Raw genomic sequence first — 17,417 nt, 5'->3', positions numbered from 1 at the left:
TGTTATCTGACAAGGAATTATATTTTTATTCAGGTTAATCTATTTATTATAATTAAGTAAACTGACTGCAGATCACTAAGCAAAGCTCCTGAATCGGTGTGTAAATAACGGCCAGCTGCTGCCGACACTGATAATTTCTTTAATTTGCTCCTAAAAAAGACAGCGGAGAAATCAAGGAACCTTATCTGCACAAAGCCGATTTAAATTGGCCTAATAAAAAAACTGACATCAAATATATTTCCAATCTGAAAATGTCAACCAAGGCTGATACTACTGATCTTATTTCTTTCTTAATGTTGATATTAAGCAGAGAAAGAGGCTCAGACCTCAAAGACTCGACAATACACATGATTTCTACCTGACAAAGCCAAGGTGACTTCCAGAGACCTGCAAACTCAGTTCATCTACACACAGCTGAATGTCCTTGTACTTTTCTAAGTACATTTTATAAAAAGTAGTGTAAATTTTAACTTTGTTTCAAAAAATTGGTATTAGCTAAACAACTAAGCTAATCAAATTAATATAGAGTTAACATTTTCCATTGTAGCTTCTTAACAAAATTGTAATTCATAAATGCAAAGATGTTGGTTGAAAAAGCTACTTTTCACTCATTCACACATGGATTTGTTCTTAACTATGTTCAAAAGTTAATGGATAATATTTTCTATATATTACCTATTAAGCCACAGCAGAAATGTTGTGCGTCTCCGTTGTTTCAAACCTGTATGACTTTCTTTTTTGAAACAGAGAAGATATTTTGAAGAATGCTGGTAACCAAACTGTTTTGGTTACCACTTACTTCGGTTGTATGAAAAAAAATAAATAAATAAATACTGAGACATTTCTCAAATTATCTTTTTTTATGTTCCACAGAAGAAAGAAAGTCATAGAGATGTGAACCAACATGAGGATGAGTAAATAATGATGACAGAACTTTCATTTCTGGACAAACTACCTTTAAGTAAGCAATAAGGTACAAGAGCTGAAGGCCGTGACTTATTCTCGGTACAGCACTACCCTTATTCCTTTTATAAAACGGTTACCACACAATACAAATATTAAAACTTTCATGAAGTAAACTTTTTCTAAAAACTTTCCTTCCGCTGTGAAGAGCAACAGAAGTTACATTTTCACACCATTAGATGGCAGCAAAGACTGTCTTTATGAGTGTGTCAGTCAGTAGCGAAGACTTTTACATTGAAAAGATTGAATTGTTTTGAAAACAGAACAAGACGCAACTGACAAATTCTTTGACTAACGACTGTCAGTCAAGGGAAAACCCTTTAACTGTTAAAAGGACAAGATGACATTTAAACTGATTTTTTATTATGAACATAGGACTGACCTGAAGGAAAATGCTAAATCTGAATGGAGGTAATAAACTCGCTCACTCTGTTTACATTGCTAAGAGTGGTTGCTAAGGGTGTTGTGTAGCGATACACAGAACCGTTGGGTGAAGCGGTCATAGCCGTGTTTTATCGTGAATAAAACACAGCTATTGACCAATCAGAATCAAGGACAGGAACTAACAGTTTTATTAAACCCATTTAAAACCCATTCATCTCATAGCATTACTTGATTATAATTGCAGTGTAAATGCATTCATGCCACCTCTGAGCAGCAATAAACAAGTCTAAGGTGTCCCCTGAATGTGTCTGTGAAGTTTCAGCTCAAAATACCCCATAGATTTTTTTTTTATTCATTTTTTTAACTGCCTATTTTGAGGCATCATTAAATATGTGCTGATTCAGGCTGCGTCCCCTTTAAATTCTTGTGCTCCCCGCCCCGAGCTTGCGACTGCCTTAAACAGCATAAACAAAGTTCACACAGCTAATATAACCTAATGGATCTTTACAAAGTGTTCATCATGCAGCATGTCTAATCGCGTAAGTATGGTATTTATTTGGATGTTTACATTTGATTCTGAATGAGTTTGATAGTGCTCCGTGGCTAAAGCTAACATTACACACTGTTGGAGAGATTTATAAAGAATTAAGTTGTGTTTATGAATTATACAGACTGCAAGTGTTTAAAAAATGAAAATAACGACAGTCTTGTCTCTGTGAATACAGTAAGAATACAGTAAGAAATGAATTGTAACTTTAACCACATTTAACAGCAACATGCTAACGAAACATTTAAAAAGACGATTTACAAATATCACTAAAAATATCATGATATCATGGATCATGTCAGTTATTATTGCTCCATCTGCCATTTTTCACTGTTGTCCTTGCTTGCTTACCTAGTCTGATGATTCAGCTGTGCACAGCTCCAGACGTTAATACTGGCTGCCCTTGTCTAATGGCTTGAACATGGGCTGGCATATGCAAATATTGGGGGCGTACATATTAATGATCCCGACTGTTACATAACAGTCGGTGTTATGTTGAGATTCACCTGTTCTTCGGAGGTCTTTTAAACAAATGAGATTTATATAAGAAGGAGGAAACAATGGTGTTTGAGACTCACTGTATGTCATTTCCATGTATTGAACTCTTGTTGTTCAACTATGCCAAGGTAAATTAAATTTTCCATTCTATGGCACCTTTAATCGCTTGACAGCCCTAATCTTAACACATTTATAAGCCACCTCCCCCCAATTAGATGCATTTTTCATAAATTTAGAATATTTTTTAGAACAAAAGTTATTGATGAATTATAATTCATGAATGATGAAATCATACGCATATTTCATGCACTTGTGCGCATTTAGTGATCGAGTTTAAAACCCCTGATGTAACAACATACAGTTATTCCACCATTTTAGATTTTCCCACATGAACTCTATGCAATGAGACGCTGTGCTTTATCACACTCTCCTCACACAGGCATGGCTTACAGATTCAAATCGATATGGGCCAGCCAAGACGTGAGGCTAAATCTTGGGCAAGTGGCAGCCCATTCATTTCAGAACTCATCTTCCCTTGTGGCTTTACTGACATCAACACACATCTTTAGTGTGGAGGTGATTATGGGACTAGGCCTCCTCTGTACGATATGCAGTAAGTTAACAACTGTCCAAAAGCCCTTAGAAGAAACATCTGTCATGACAGTCCATGCAGCAGTATAGCTGGGTGCTTCAAGCTAAATAATGGTTGAAATGCAGGAATTAATCATGTCTATGCTGAGCACTTAATATTTATGCATTATACTGATGCAGCACTGATGATATGAGAGTCTGTAAATGGTGCTAGAGCCCTAAACATTACCTAAGCGTTTGTGTATATGGATGTATGTGTGTGTAAAGAATTATCTTATGCTTAACAAGGCTGCACTTATTAAAAATACAGTAAAACATTAATATTGTGGATTGTGCTGATTTGCTACTATTACATGTTTTCTGTTTGTTTAGATTTTTATGTTTTATTTCTAGTTTCCTGTTTCTTGTGTCTAGTTTTGTAGTCCCTTTGTTTCATTGATTTCCCTTGATTGTATCCGCAGGTGCTTCTTGTTACCTTGTTATCTTGTCTGTATACCCTTGTGTTTCTCATGTTGTTTGTCAAGTCTTTTCCTTCGATGGCTGTTTTGTTGGTGTCATTTTTTATTGTTTCATAAGTTCCAATAGATGCTCTGCTCCTTGTGTTTTTGGTTGTTTTGGTAACAAATGATTACTGCAATTGGATCCTACTCTCTGGATTTCCTAGTTCACCAAACGTGACGGCGGCTCAATAAACATTTCTTATTATTATCAATGTTAAAAAACAGTTGTGCTTGCTTAAAGGCTTAAATGTGTCTATGAAGTTTCAGCTCAAAAATACCCCATGGATTTTATTATAATGTTTCAACTGCCTATTTTTTGGGTGGGAGAAAAAATGCGCTAATTTGGTGTGTGTACCTTTAAATGCAAATGAGCTTGTACTTCCGAACCCCAAGCTTGAGATTCCAATACACTGAGGCATAAATAAGCTCACACAGCAAATATAACTCTCAAAATAGATCATTACAAACTGTTTGTGGATGTTTGCTAACATTAGATTCTGAATGAGTTTGCATGCTGCATGGCTAACGTGGCTAAAGCTTCACACTGTTGAAGACATTCAATAAGAATGAAGATGTGTTTATGAATTATACTGAATGAAAGCGCTTTCAAGTTAAAAATGAAAATAACAACATGGCTCTGGTCTCTGTGAATACTGTAAGAAACAATATTAACTATAGCCACATTTAACAGTACATTAGCAACGTGCTAACAAAACACATTTAGAAAGACAATTTGCAAACATCACGAAATATGTATGAAATTGGATCACGAACAGTTGGTATTGATTAACTTCTGTGCAAATCCCTGTGTTTTACTGACCCTCGTGTGCAAAGCAGTCTGGTGTAAAAATGATTTGCAGATACTGGTATATGAATTTATCTGGACACATTCCCTTCATAAATAAAATTACACCATTGCATCCTTAGTGGCTCAGATGCCAGGAGTTTAGGAGGCTCATGTTTACTATTATAACCATTAACAGATCAGTGATAATGTTTACATAGCTGAGACATATCACGAGCTCAGGGACGGTCGTTCTTGAGCGCTGCTGTCCTGCAGAGTTTTGCTCCGACCCAACTCACCTTCCTTCACGTAGCTTTAGTAATCCTGAAGACATTCAAATGTGTTGTAGCTAAACTGTGCAGGACAGCTGCACTCCAGGACCAGTGTAACTGGTACACCGTCGTCGCTTGCGAAAACAAAATGGTGGAAACATACAGATTAAGGGGTGGTAATATTATAATAAGATCCCCGTCCTACGTCACAAGGGGAGCGAAATCTGAACAGCAAATTTTTTTCACATGCTTGCAGAGGAAGGCTTACCAAAGCAAAGTTACTGGGTTGTGCTTTTTCACATTTTCTGGGTTGGTAGATGCACCAGGGACCCGATTATAGCACTTAAATACAGATATTTTCATGATATGTCCCCTTTAATATTTATAAAAACAGCATTTATTTGAAATAAGTGAAGTGATGTGTAGCCAAGTATGGTGTCCCATATTCAGAATTTGTGCTCTGCAAAGCAGTGGGCAGCCATTTTGTTGCAGCGCCCGGGGAGTGATTGGGGGTTAGGTACCTTGCTCAATGTCACCTCAGTTGTGGGTAATGAGAGTGGAAAAAAGTGCTGTCCATAGAGTGCCCCAGGGATGACGCGGTTTTGTAGGCAAAACCCGGAAGCGAGTTAGCATTTTAGGACTTCCGGTTCCAACGCATAAAGTCTATGGGTTTTTTGAATGGGTTTTTGCTAAATTGCCTGAAATAAGGTCTGTGGTTAACAAAGCCTCTAAATACTTTCACGTTTTGATCTATGACATAAAACACACCAGTTATAACCCGCTTGTGATTTTTTAAACTTTTACTGTGTCTTAAAATCGGCGGTTGCTAACAAATTGCTAAAAGGGACTACTTCCTTTGGCGGGGACTTTAGACGTCATCATGACAAACAGGACATTTGGACAGCATTTCTCATGAAAAAGTGGATAAGTATTCATACACAGCGCAGATCATAATCAGCGAGCATGTTTTTAAATAACGTAGTTTTTTAAATACAGTTTGAGGACGCTTGGTGGTGGTGACGTTGATCCGCGACCATTGTGTGCTGTAGTCCGTTTATAGCCTACTGTTAGCCTTTTATATCTGACGACTTTATTTAGGCTTCAAAATGTATTTATGTTGTGTTAACTTGTAAAGATTATCTTAATAAACAAAACGTGTAAGTGTCATAAACCTTTGTTAAACACAGAGCTTATTTTCTGCGATTTTCCAAAAGTCTATGGGAAAAACTTTCGATCGAGGGAACCTGTGCGCCGCTAACCCATTAGGCAACAAAATGTAATTTTAGTTTGACATTTAGCAAATACTGATTTACTCATTGTTTTACTGTATTTCAGCTTTCAAATGGAAAAGCTGCATTTGAGGGCAACAAAAGATTTCCACAAATTGGCAAATTAAATGTTGCTGTGATGTTCTTTACATGGCTCTGAATGTTTTTTGTCATTTTAGCTCATTCGCTCATAAAACAAAATGGAAATTAGTGAGATGGAAAATAGCAAAAAATAGCTCTGGTCATTAGCTATGTGTGTGGCTTCTCTTAATAAATGTCTGTTGAAGATCAGAGCTTCACTGTAGAATATGAGTGTCTACATCACTCACAAACAAAATTTACTGTTACAGGGTTTTCACTGCATATCCGTTATATATACCTCTGTGCCACTCTCATAACCCGTCAGTTAACAGCTTGTTTACAAACCACAACCAGTTCACAGATGTGCAACATAATGCAGCTGCACACATGCAGGAGGTAAATAAATACAATTAAGTGCATGTGTTGCACTTTGTCAGATAGGAAGCCCCCCGACCACTAAGGGAAATAACATTCTCTGATTTGACTTAATTAGCATGTTCCTCATGTCTGTCGGAGGCAGAATGCACCCAAGAGCACTTGTGTTTGGTAACAACACTCCAAAAACTGATGTAGCGAGCCCACATAGATGAGAGAAAGAGTGAAAGAAAGAGAGAAGCACTAGAGCACATCATGTTGTCTTTCCACTGATGGACAAATAGATCAAGTGGCTTGCCTCAAAGTCACTGCGGGCTCACTTCATCAAAGACACAGGGAGAAAAAGCAAGATGAGAGCAGAGAAAAGGACAAGGCTGAGTGACAAATGAAGGATCGCAGGATAGAGCGACAGAATGAGATCTCACCGTCCGTGGAGCATCCTGTGGATCCGTCGCTGGAGCAGTACCTCATCTCAATCCTCTGTCTCCCCACTTCCAGCAGGTTGGGCTCCGGCACTCTTGCCTTACAGGTGTACCTGAACCGCTGCTCGTAGTGACCGCCATTGTCCGAGATATTCACTGGTGTCCATGGTGTCCAAGGAGTGGTCTTCTTTAGATCCGGGCAAGGGAGGGTATTACAGGACTGGAATTCCTGTACAAAACAACAAAATATATTATATAATTTATTAATAATATATCAGTATTTCATATTTTATGTATTTATAAACTATAAAATATATATTATATATTTAATATGATATATAGATTTTTTTATATAATATATATATATATATATATATATATATATATATATATATATATATATATATAAAATAATATAATATAATATAATAAAATACTTAAAAATATTTTTTTATTTTATCACATTTCAATAGTATTTCATATTTTATATATTTATAAATTATGAATATTGTATATATTATATAATTTAATTTAATCTTTTTATTTTATATAAAATATCTATATAAACTATTCTCTCACCCTATGTGTGCTATCAAATTAAATGATAATTATATATATATATATATATATATATATATATATACACACACACACACACACACATTATCTATACTTGTTTTTTATATATATATATATATATATATATATATATATATATATATATATATATATATATATATATATATATGGTATATTTATTATTATTTTTTTGATAACATTTATGCTGAGAATGTCGCTTTGGTGATTTGTTGCCATTTCGCTGGCACCTATGAAATATTTTCATCGCGCTCTTTGCTGAACATGGCAAGTCGCAAACAAGTCAGGCAGAAAAGGTCATTGATCAAGTTTAATTTATGGCCCGCAAGGAGAAAAAGACTCTGAAATATGAGGGAATAAATAAGTAAGAACATCCTGCACAAGCTAAAATGACATTTCGATTTGAATGGAACCTCGAAGGACTGACAAAAAGACAAAAACTGTCACTAGCATGGAACAGTTAAAATGAGTTTCGCCAGCGTTGTCTGTTCTAACGTCTCGTCCTAGTTTGGCGGGGACAAATCTAACCTCTTAAATTCCTGATTGTTTTATTGCATTTCAATAATTGATATGACATTTACACTGCCCGTATCCTTGATCTGAAGCAGCAGTTATGAGCTTTCAATCCTTTGATTTATGATAATGTAGAGCGTCTTCTGATACCAATGTCTAGCACTTGAGGCAGTCAGATTCATGTCTTGACACCTTAATAAATCGGCTTGAAACAAGGAGCTATAGATTTCCTGTAAATCATATGTGTTCATTTGGTGGAGTGGGGAGCTGTGTCCATTCTCACTGCATTTATTTATGCTTAATAGACCTTGAATGACTGCCAGACCTTGGCAAAATAAGATAAAAGTCCTTTTTGTTCATCCGTCAATCTGTCAGATGGAGGGAGAGCTGATGTGAAGCGCTCAGACGGCAGTCTAGCTCACCTCCCCTCCCTCCACTCATCTCTTTTCACCTCTTTTCTCCCGAGGACGAAGAGCAGATAGACAAGGTTAAAGATATGGAAAAGTTTAGGCATTGTTTATAGTGCGCTCTGACCACCTGCTTTTGTTTTCACACTCTCTTTGTTAATATTTAATGATGGTAAATATTATAAACTCAAATAAGCTGACTCAGTGCTTTTTTACTTCAGTGAGCATCAACACATCAGCTAGAAAGGTTCTACCATGCAGAGATTTTTGCAGTAGTCTATGTTTTCTCAGAGACAAAAGAGGGTTGGATGTATTTGTGTCTATGCATAGTGAAATGTTAACGGTAGACTGCACTCTCTCAGAACACAAAAGCAAAACGAGTTGCTCAATAATTACAAGCTTCCATTATCCATGTCTGGATGCCTCCACAAATTAACAAACTACAAGCTGTGATACATATATATAATTATGTAAACATGCCATTAAAATAGTTTAGTTTCGTTTTTTATCACTGTGAGAGATAAATATGATGAAAAAATGTGGCTTGTTACCAGGCATTTGCTAGGGGTAATTTGGGTGGTTGCAAGGGTGCTGCTTGGTGGTTACTTTACTGGTCCAAGTCACTATGAAATTTTGGGCCCTAGATATGGTTTCAATTACTCTACAATCCATTTTTTTGGTTCTGTTTTGTTGCTTGCCAGGAGAAAATTGTCAGTTTTTCGTTCACGTTTCTACTTTGTCATGAAAGGCTTGATCTTGAAATGTTAAACTTTTGTTTCCCATGAGCAAACGGTTAACGTTAATGTTTCATGTTATAGACAAACATTAGCATGTTATTCTTACAACCTGATTTTTAAACTCTTTTGTTTTTTTGCATTTTTTTTTCTCGTTTCAGGCTGAATCATCCGATGTAGCTCCATTGTTTACGTACGTGTTGTACTTATTTTCACGTGTATCAGGTTTATGACAAAGAATTCAGTGCATAAATGATTCTATTTTGTCAATTATTTTAAGATGCATCTTTTCTGAAGTGTGACAGGACACGTTACTGAGATCTCAGTTGTGAGACAATGAATGAATGCATAATATTCACTTCACTTTATTTCTCTCTCTCTCTCTCTCTCTCTCTCTCTCTCTCTCTCTCTCTCTCTCTCTCTCTCTTTGCTTTTCTGCTTTTAAGCTCTTTGACATATACCCTAAACATGGCTCAAGAACCAAGAAGGGGGAAAAATGACCTTCTGTGAAATATGGTTTTGTTAACGCAAGTATTGCACCTAATTTCACATGTGATGTAATCAGGTTTATGAATGGACTACTTGCACTGAGGCTTGTAACACACTTACGTTTTGAAATAATACAACTTGCCTATTTCCGCTTACTTACTTTAACAATGTGTTTCCTACCATTCTTGAGCCTGAATGTGTAAGTTGTGCTGCTGCTGGACGAACAGAAAGCTCTCAGATTTCATCAAAATATATCTCCATTTGTGTTCCAAAGATGAACAAAGGTCTTACGGGTATGGAACGATGCGAGGGCAAGTAATTAACAACAGAAATTAATTTTTTGGGTAAACTAACCCTTAAAGATTAATTTAAATATTTAACATTGCTAAATGTTTTGAGGCAGGTACAACTTATTTATTTAACTATTTTAAATGACTGGGATAAGAGCACCAACACACACAAGCTTGTACTTATCCTTACTTTATCAAATTAATTTAAAATGTAAATTCAACAGGTATAAAACATGAGAAAAACAGTAAGTGGTGTATTTAGGTGAGCTGAATGCTTTTACCAGAAACTCCCGAGATGTAGTATGACGTACAGTGCAGAAGCAGTTGTGCATATAGTCCATTCAATGAATGAACAATTTCATTGAATACAATTATAAGCATTATTTTTTAGTTGCATCTTTTCTGAAGTGTTAATTGGACATTTTAACTTACTGCAATCAAATGCTTAGGCTGTTAGTCCTTGTGTTCACAAAAATGCTATGGTGCATATATTCACAATATTCATTACTGTTTTCTCTCTCTCCTTTTTTTCTCTTTATTTTCTGCTTTTTTAGGCATTTTGACATCAACCATGAACACGGCTCAAGAAACAAGAAGGGAAAGTGACTTCCAAGACTGGCAACAAAATGGAGCATTACTGAAAAACGTGTAGGCCTACTATTTCGTTTTACTCGACATTTGGAAAAATGTTAAAAGTAAATAAGATTGCTGTATTGTTCATTGATAACTGTTGAGTGCGTTTAAAATGTTGACCTTTCAACATTGCAATTTTCTGCTTTTTTTCGTAAAAAAAAAAAAAAAAAGTTTTAAAACTCAGAGTATGTTGCTTTCCATTTCCTTTGCCATAACATAATAACAAAAGTATATTTTTAATTATTTAATGACAAATATAAGTGCAGTATGAAAAGCTGTATAAATTCAGTTAATAGCTGAAGATAAACAGTATAATATTACAGCAGGATACTGTATTTGGTAATTACAGTACTATACTGTAAATGTTGTTTACAGAAGTAGTCCTGTAAAAATACAGTAAGTGGCTGGCAACCCAGCTGCCAGTATTTTACTGTAAATTTACAGTGAACATTTTTACAGTGAACAAGCAACTTACAGGACTTAAAGGATCTGCTGCTAACATCTGCTAACATACCACAGCATACCTTCAGGGGTCTAGTGGAGTCCATGCCTCGATGGGTCAGGGCTGTTTTGGCAGCAAAAGGGGGACCAACACAATATTAGGAAGGTGGTCATAATGTTATGGCTGATCTGTATTTGATATTATAGTAATACTATACCTTTTCTCAACAACCTGCACATGTTAAAAAGCATGTTTGTAGCATATACATACAATAGTTTTTGGTATTTTATATTTATAAAGTGTACAATTTTGGAGAATGTGGATTACAATTCATTATTATAGGAGAGGAAATTGTCTGATCTGAAAAGTCTGATTGTAAAGAAAAGTAATATCACACCTTCCCTCAACAACCCGTGAAAAAACAAATATGTTGATCGTTTTTCTGGTTTCCAATAAAACACCTTATAAGCAGCCATCAGAAAATTCATAAACTTCCAATCGCTACAAAGCATGACTGCAAAAATCTCTTTTCGAGGGTATTAAGTGAAAGTGATAATGCAGCAGAACGCACTCAAACATATCGGCCTGCGGCGCTGATGCTACATTGGATTCAATGAGGTAGATGTTCTCACCAGCTGGGTGAATGCCTACATATGGGCAGGCCATCATAATGATGATTTAACACTTACTGATGTGGCAATGTACGCAGCCTGATACTTTTTATGCCGGGCCTCCCGTGATGTCTGAAACGTGAAAACATGACACGACCTAAACCGAGCAGAATCAATCATGTTTTCTCATCGATAATGAGGTTACGCGTGGATAATACAACCTTTCGGATTGTTTGCTCTCTTTCCCACTCCTTTTTTCAGCTCTATCATTACTCATCCTGCTCACGTTTTTCATTTCTATAATTCTCCATCCATCTCACTTTATTGGGCTCTTCCTTTCCCCAATTCTCTATTGTTCCATTCTTGTTTTTTCCGCTGAAAATCTATTCATTATCCCCCTCTCTCTCCATCATTTTCAGACTTCGCATTCCCCAAGTATATTTTTCATCCTCAGAATTACTGTATTACATACAGTTCTCGTCCATCACTAATGCATTATGGGTAGCGGAGGCAGGGATTAGGGGATGCCCTGTATGAAGCTCTGCCAGTCCCCGTTCAGTCTCCAGGCATCTGCTGACTAATGAGTAATCCCACTCGTGCTCTCTGGAGCTTTCTAACATCATTACATCCACTTTGCACACACACACACAATCCTCAATGTAGCGTATCAGCAAATATGTGCGTGTTGGAATGTAATTGGCCATTCTAAAGGCTCACATCTTTGACACTATATGCCCCTGACTCCACAGAGATAGCAGCCTCTAGGATGTTTTACAGAAAACAACAAACTTCAATCCATTACGCAGGTGTCGCTGATTGCATTCATTACCAGCGGTTCACCTGAGACACGTCAGCTGGACCACAATGGACCACCAAGACAAATAGTCTCAATTATTAGTACAGAAAAGCACACAATCAGTCAGGCAAGACTACGGAGCATGATACACTCAGTCAAGGGGGCGTAATGAAAAATGCTGTCTTTTGGGAATGTTCAAATTCCTCAGAGAAAACTTGTCTATGACCACAGCGTAGGTTAAATTAATACCCACGCTGCACAGTCACTGTAGAGAAATGGGATGCAGAGTTTTTATGGGTTGTGGAGGGTTTTATGTAGTAGTCTGAAATATATTCGAAAGAAATTAATAAACTCAAGAACTCCCGGAGGACCATCCAAATGGTGTCATAAGAGATAAAACTTCAGAGGCCCTGAAATTAACACTCACACACACAAGGTACACAAAGGCTTTGATTTACTAAGAAATAAAAGATACTAATTTGCTTAAGCAATCTATTAAACAGTGTGTGTACTTTGTGAGTGCATTTTGGGTGATTTAATCAGAATAATTGTGCAAATGACCATGCTATTTGGACAAATCATCCACAGAGTGGACTTAGCTTGTGGTACTGTAGGTCTACTAAACGTTAGTCATGCCACACATGCTGCAGGATGACTTTAAATAATTTAAATAATTAAAAATTAATATTAATATAATAAAATTATATGACAAAGTTCTAAAAACAAGACGTTTATGCCGGACTGCTTCACAAATGAGGGTCAATTCAACGCTGGATTTGCACAAAAGATTAACATGACAGCACATGCAAGTCGATGTTGTTACGGAAAGGCCAAAGCTGAATGGTTGGTTCTTGTCACATGACCTGCAGTTCGCTTGCGAACAAAAGTTGAGATGTTTTCATGTCGCCGCGGCATAGTGGCGCGTGAAAAAAACTGTGACGCTTCTATTATGAGCGCAAAAGTCGCAATATGTGAACGGCCCCTAAAAGTTGTAACTTCTTCCTGAGTCTCTCCATCAGTGTACGACTCCGGTTTGAACAATGTAAGGCTGAACACCATAAATCACAATCGTCATTTTGGCTACGTAAGATTCTCCAGCTTTGTTGTTGTTGAGTGTGACAAGCAGGGCGGGCGAGAGCCGTGAGGGAACGGCGTGAGGCCGGTGACGCAAGTGATAATGAGCGTCACCTGCGAGGCGTGCCGGCCTTGAGTTTCTCACGGAGGAACTCCGGAGGCATAAAAGAAGGAGCGACGACAGTGAAGGACGAGAGCGGACCAGGCCTGGATATTATTTTATGTTTTATTATGTTTGTGTGGCCGGCAGATGTCCGCGAGGGTCTGCCGGCATTACTTTAATTTTGTATTTGTTTATTTTGAATTAAAGTTATGTTGAATGTTCGCCGGTTCCCGCCTCCTTCTTCCCGTATTTACAAACTGCGTTACATTGGTGCTGAAACCCGGGAGGAAGGAGGGACATGCTGTCGGAGAGCCCTCGCTGCTGAGGGGGATCGCGGTGCTGCGGAGTTCGGGCAGCGCGGGAGTGTGAAGACTGCGAGAGGCTGCCCGAGGCGATGATGCTGAAGCCTTGTGAAAGGTGGGACGGAGATCCGGATGCCGTACTCCTGGGATGAGGTGGGGTGGCTGCCGTCCAAGAGGGAGCGGAGGAGTCGCCGCTGTTCGCTGCGGGCCGGAGCCTGCTGCCGTCCGCCATGAAGGGGAGGAGCAGGGAACGGGGGACTCGCTGCCAGCTGCCCTCAGTCGGAGGAGCCATCGCCGGCCGCCAGGAGGCGGTCGAGGATCGGGCCGTCCATCGAGCGTCCAGTGCCATCGCATGGCACCGCGAGAAAGAGCCTCTCGGCAGGCTGAGGACCAAGCGGCAGCGTGTCTGGGAACCGGACCCAGAATTTTTTTTCTTTCTTTTTCCTCTCTCCCCTTTCTCGTTCTGTCGCTCCCCTTGCTTCCGTCTCCTTTCTCTCGTCTCGTCTCTCCTTACCCACAGGTGCTGCGGCCGCCGAGACAGGCCCCGGGGGGAGTAGAGCACAGTCTCGGGAATACCCCACGGCCTGCGAGGGGCATTGGGGGTATGTGACGAGCAGGGTGGGCGAGAGCCGTGAGGGAACAACGCGTTTCTCGAGTTTCTCACGGAGGAGCTCTGGAGGCATAAAAGGAGGAGCGACGACAGTGAACGACGAGAGGGGACCAGACCTGGATATTCTTTTATGTTTTATTATGTTTGTGTGGCCGGCAGATGTCTGCAAGGGTCTGCCGGCATTACTTTCGTTTTGTATTTGTTTATTTTGGAATTAAAGTTATGTTGAATGTTCGCCAGTTCCCGCCTCCTTCTTCCCGTATTTACGAACTGCGTTACATTGAGCAACTGAAGCGTGAGCTGTTAAAGCTCCGCCCTCTTCTGGAAAGTGGCCAGGAGCAGCAGCTCATTCGCATTTAAAGGGACACACACAAAAACGCATGTTTTTGCTCATACCCAAATAGGGGCAAATTTGAAAAGCTATAATAAATGGTATAATAACACATTCTGGGGACACCAGAGATTTATATTGTATACATGCATTATTATATAAAATACATAAGCCATATCAGCAATGAGCAATCAATCAATCAAAACACTGCAGATACCCAGTAGCAACACTCTTCAACTGGTGGATTCAAACTAAGTGGATAGAAGAAAAAAGCAGTATTATTTACACTTGAAATGTGTCAGCTGATATTATGGGCACTTTGAGAGGTGTATATTTTTGGTATAAACACCTTCTTATGTCTGCCATTACACAAAACTTTTCTAATTAACACTAAGAAAAAGAAAGGGGGGGGGGAAGTCTTAAATCCTTACACTGAACACTGTACTTCACAGATTCAAGCCTGTCACAGATTTCAGCTGTGTTGATTCTGAAAATACACTTGCCCTAAGACAAAGTGATGGTAATATCTGAGTCTTATTATCTGAGCATCATTACACTGAACATATGAAGGATCTCACAAACAGACAACCAATTAGGGGTTGCCATGTATTCATTATTAATTTTCTGTCTACTCTGACACCTGGCTACATTCTTGTAAGCTTCATCACTATCATTACAGAGAGGTTACAACCACTGTGACAAACAAACCCCTGTGTAAAATTACCAGCTGAATGACACATCATGTTTTTATTGTATCTGACAAAACAACCACCAACTAGTATTTCAAAGGGGAATTTTTCATAAAATGATAACAGCTGTTTGCACGTATGGCCCAAGCCAAAGTCTGGCAATCATCAGTAAAAGAAAATAATATGACGCTTGCTTATTAAAGCATCTGTTCTTAAGTATTACCTCTTTGAGTAGATCAGCAGCTCACCAGATATATAACTTCATGTTCACATGGTGCAAAAATAGTACAAAAATCCAAATCAGCCAACGCACCACCCTTGTACCCACACGCATACATAATTATATACATCAACATGATGTTGCTGCCCTCGCAGCCTCTGTGGCATTCCTAGGATGCTTTGCTGTGTTGGTGTTTTTGGTGTCGTCTGCATGGTGATGGATTTGAGGCAGCTGACCTTGAGGCTAAACACGCACACAATATGACAGAGCTTTACCATTAAGACTCACAGGAACGTCTGAACTTTCTCTTAAGCCATTGTGTCTAGAGCCATTCATCAAGTGGAGAAGATCAAAAAGGTTGACAGCCTTGATTTCTAAAACTGGACAGATCTTACTATTCCTTATAAAACAGTTTAGCAAATAGCAAATGAACTATTCAAAGCTGTCCCAGATTCTCGAAATCATTCAAACCACTTCCACGAATAGCATGAAAAGTGAACCGGGAGCATGTGATCTGGACTTATTCTAAACTAGCAGCGAGTGGGTTTAAAAGTAGAGTAAGGATATCACAGCTAGCTCATGGCTGGAAAAACCCAGCTTACTCTAGCAAGGCTAACACACACGCAAAGCTCCTCCCAGCTTTCCAAAGGAGGATATGCATTTTGGGATTGTAAGATATTCTTGACTGATATAGCATGTAGATATACACTACCATTCAAAGGTTTGGGGATGAAAAATGTCTCTTATGCTCACTAAGGCTTCATTTATTTGATCAAAAATACAGTAATATTGTGAAAAATTATTGCAATTTAAAACAACAGTTTTTTATTTTAATATATTTTAAAATATAATTTATTCCTGGGATGACAAAGCTGAATTTTTAGCATCATTATTCCAGTTTTCAGTGTCACGTGATCTTTAGAAATCATTCTAATATGCTGATTTGGTGCTCAAGAAACATGTTGAAAATAGTTGTGCTTGTGGAAACCATTAGGATTTTTAGATGAATAGAAAGTTCAAAAGAACAACATTTATTTATTTTAAGTATTTACTTTCAATTTTGAGCAATTTAATGCATCCTTGCAGATTAAAATTTTTAATTTCTATCACAAAAAGTTTAACCCCAAACTTCTGAATAGTAGTGTTGATGTAGATGTATTCCTTCATAGGAAAAAGTGTGCAATAGGTGCAACTTGTGCACTGTTTTAGACACTTTTTGCCTAAACTAACCATGCAATTTAAATAAAGGATACAAATAATTAAGATATTTGGCACACATAGGGTAGTCCATGATGCTTCTGCTCTTAGTTCTTGTAATATTGTAGCAATGGAACCTATAAACACTGAACACACACTTTCCATTTCCTCAGTTCAAGGTCTCATAAACAAGCTGAGTAGTAATATGAATGTGACATACAATGCTGCATCCAGGGCATTCATTTCCATTCTCGCACGTTCGTCGCCGTGACTGGATCCCACCGCCGCATGGAACTGTGCAACGTTCCCATGAAGACCACGCTGACCAATAGACATGAGGGGGGCAGGGCAGGTGCTCGTTGCAATATCTAAGAAAGATTAAAACAAACATCTCAGCAGGCAAATAAACATTTTTTTCTTCACAAACCCATCTCCCAGTTTTTCCACCCATTCTGATTATGCAATAAAAACCATTGCCTTGATAATAGAATATGAATCCTCTAATGCACAAATGATTAAATCACAAAAAAACCCTCTTTACTTCAAAATAAGAATATAATAATTTCCAATTTTTTTTTTCACACAGAAATTTACCTTTGCAACTACATGTCAACTACCAGTCGTTAGATTATTAGTAGACTGTCTGCTTAAAGGGATAGTTCACCCAAAAATGAAAATTATCCCATAATTTACT

The 17,417-nt window shown here is 38.1% G+C and overlaps 1 protein-coding gene across 2 annotated transcripts in view; it reads right to left on the bottom strand.

Annotated features, from left to right (window-relative positions):
• sema5a (sema domain, seven thrombospondin repeats (type 1 and type 1-like), transmembrane domain (TM) and short cytoplasmic domain, (semaphorin) 5A) overlaps positions 1-17,417 on the bottom strand; it is a 180,289-nt gene that overhangs the window by 21,089 nt on the left and 141,783 nt on the right. For both annotated transcript variants that reach the window (XM_067377842.1, XM_067377843.1), the window contains exons 15-16: positions 16,944-17,091; positions 6,689-6,914 (exon numbers count right to left, since the gene is read on the bottom strand). In XM_067377842.1, coding sequence (XP_067233943.1) covers positions 6,689-6,914; positions 16,944-17,091 — 374 coding nt within the window. The remainder of the gene's footprint in view (positions 1-6,688; positions 6,915-16,943; positions 17,092-17,417) is intronic.

Source organism: Chanodichthys erythropterus, chromosome 23 (genome assembly GCF_024489055.1).
Source record: "Chanodichthys erythropterus isolate Z2021 chromosome 23, ASM2448905v1, whole genome shotgun sequence".
Taxonomy (NCBI): Eukaryota; Metazoa; Chordata; class Actinopteri; order Cypriniformes; family Xenocyprididae; genus Chanodichthys; species Chanodichthys erythropterus.
This window is presented reverse-complemented; position numbering and strand designations above follow the sequence as displayed.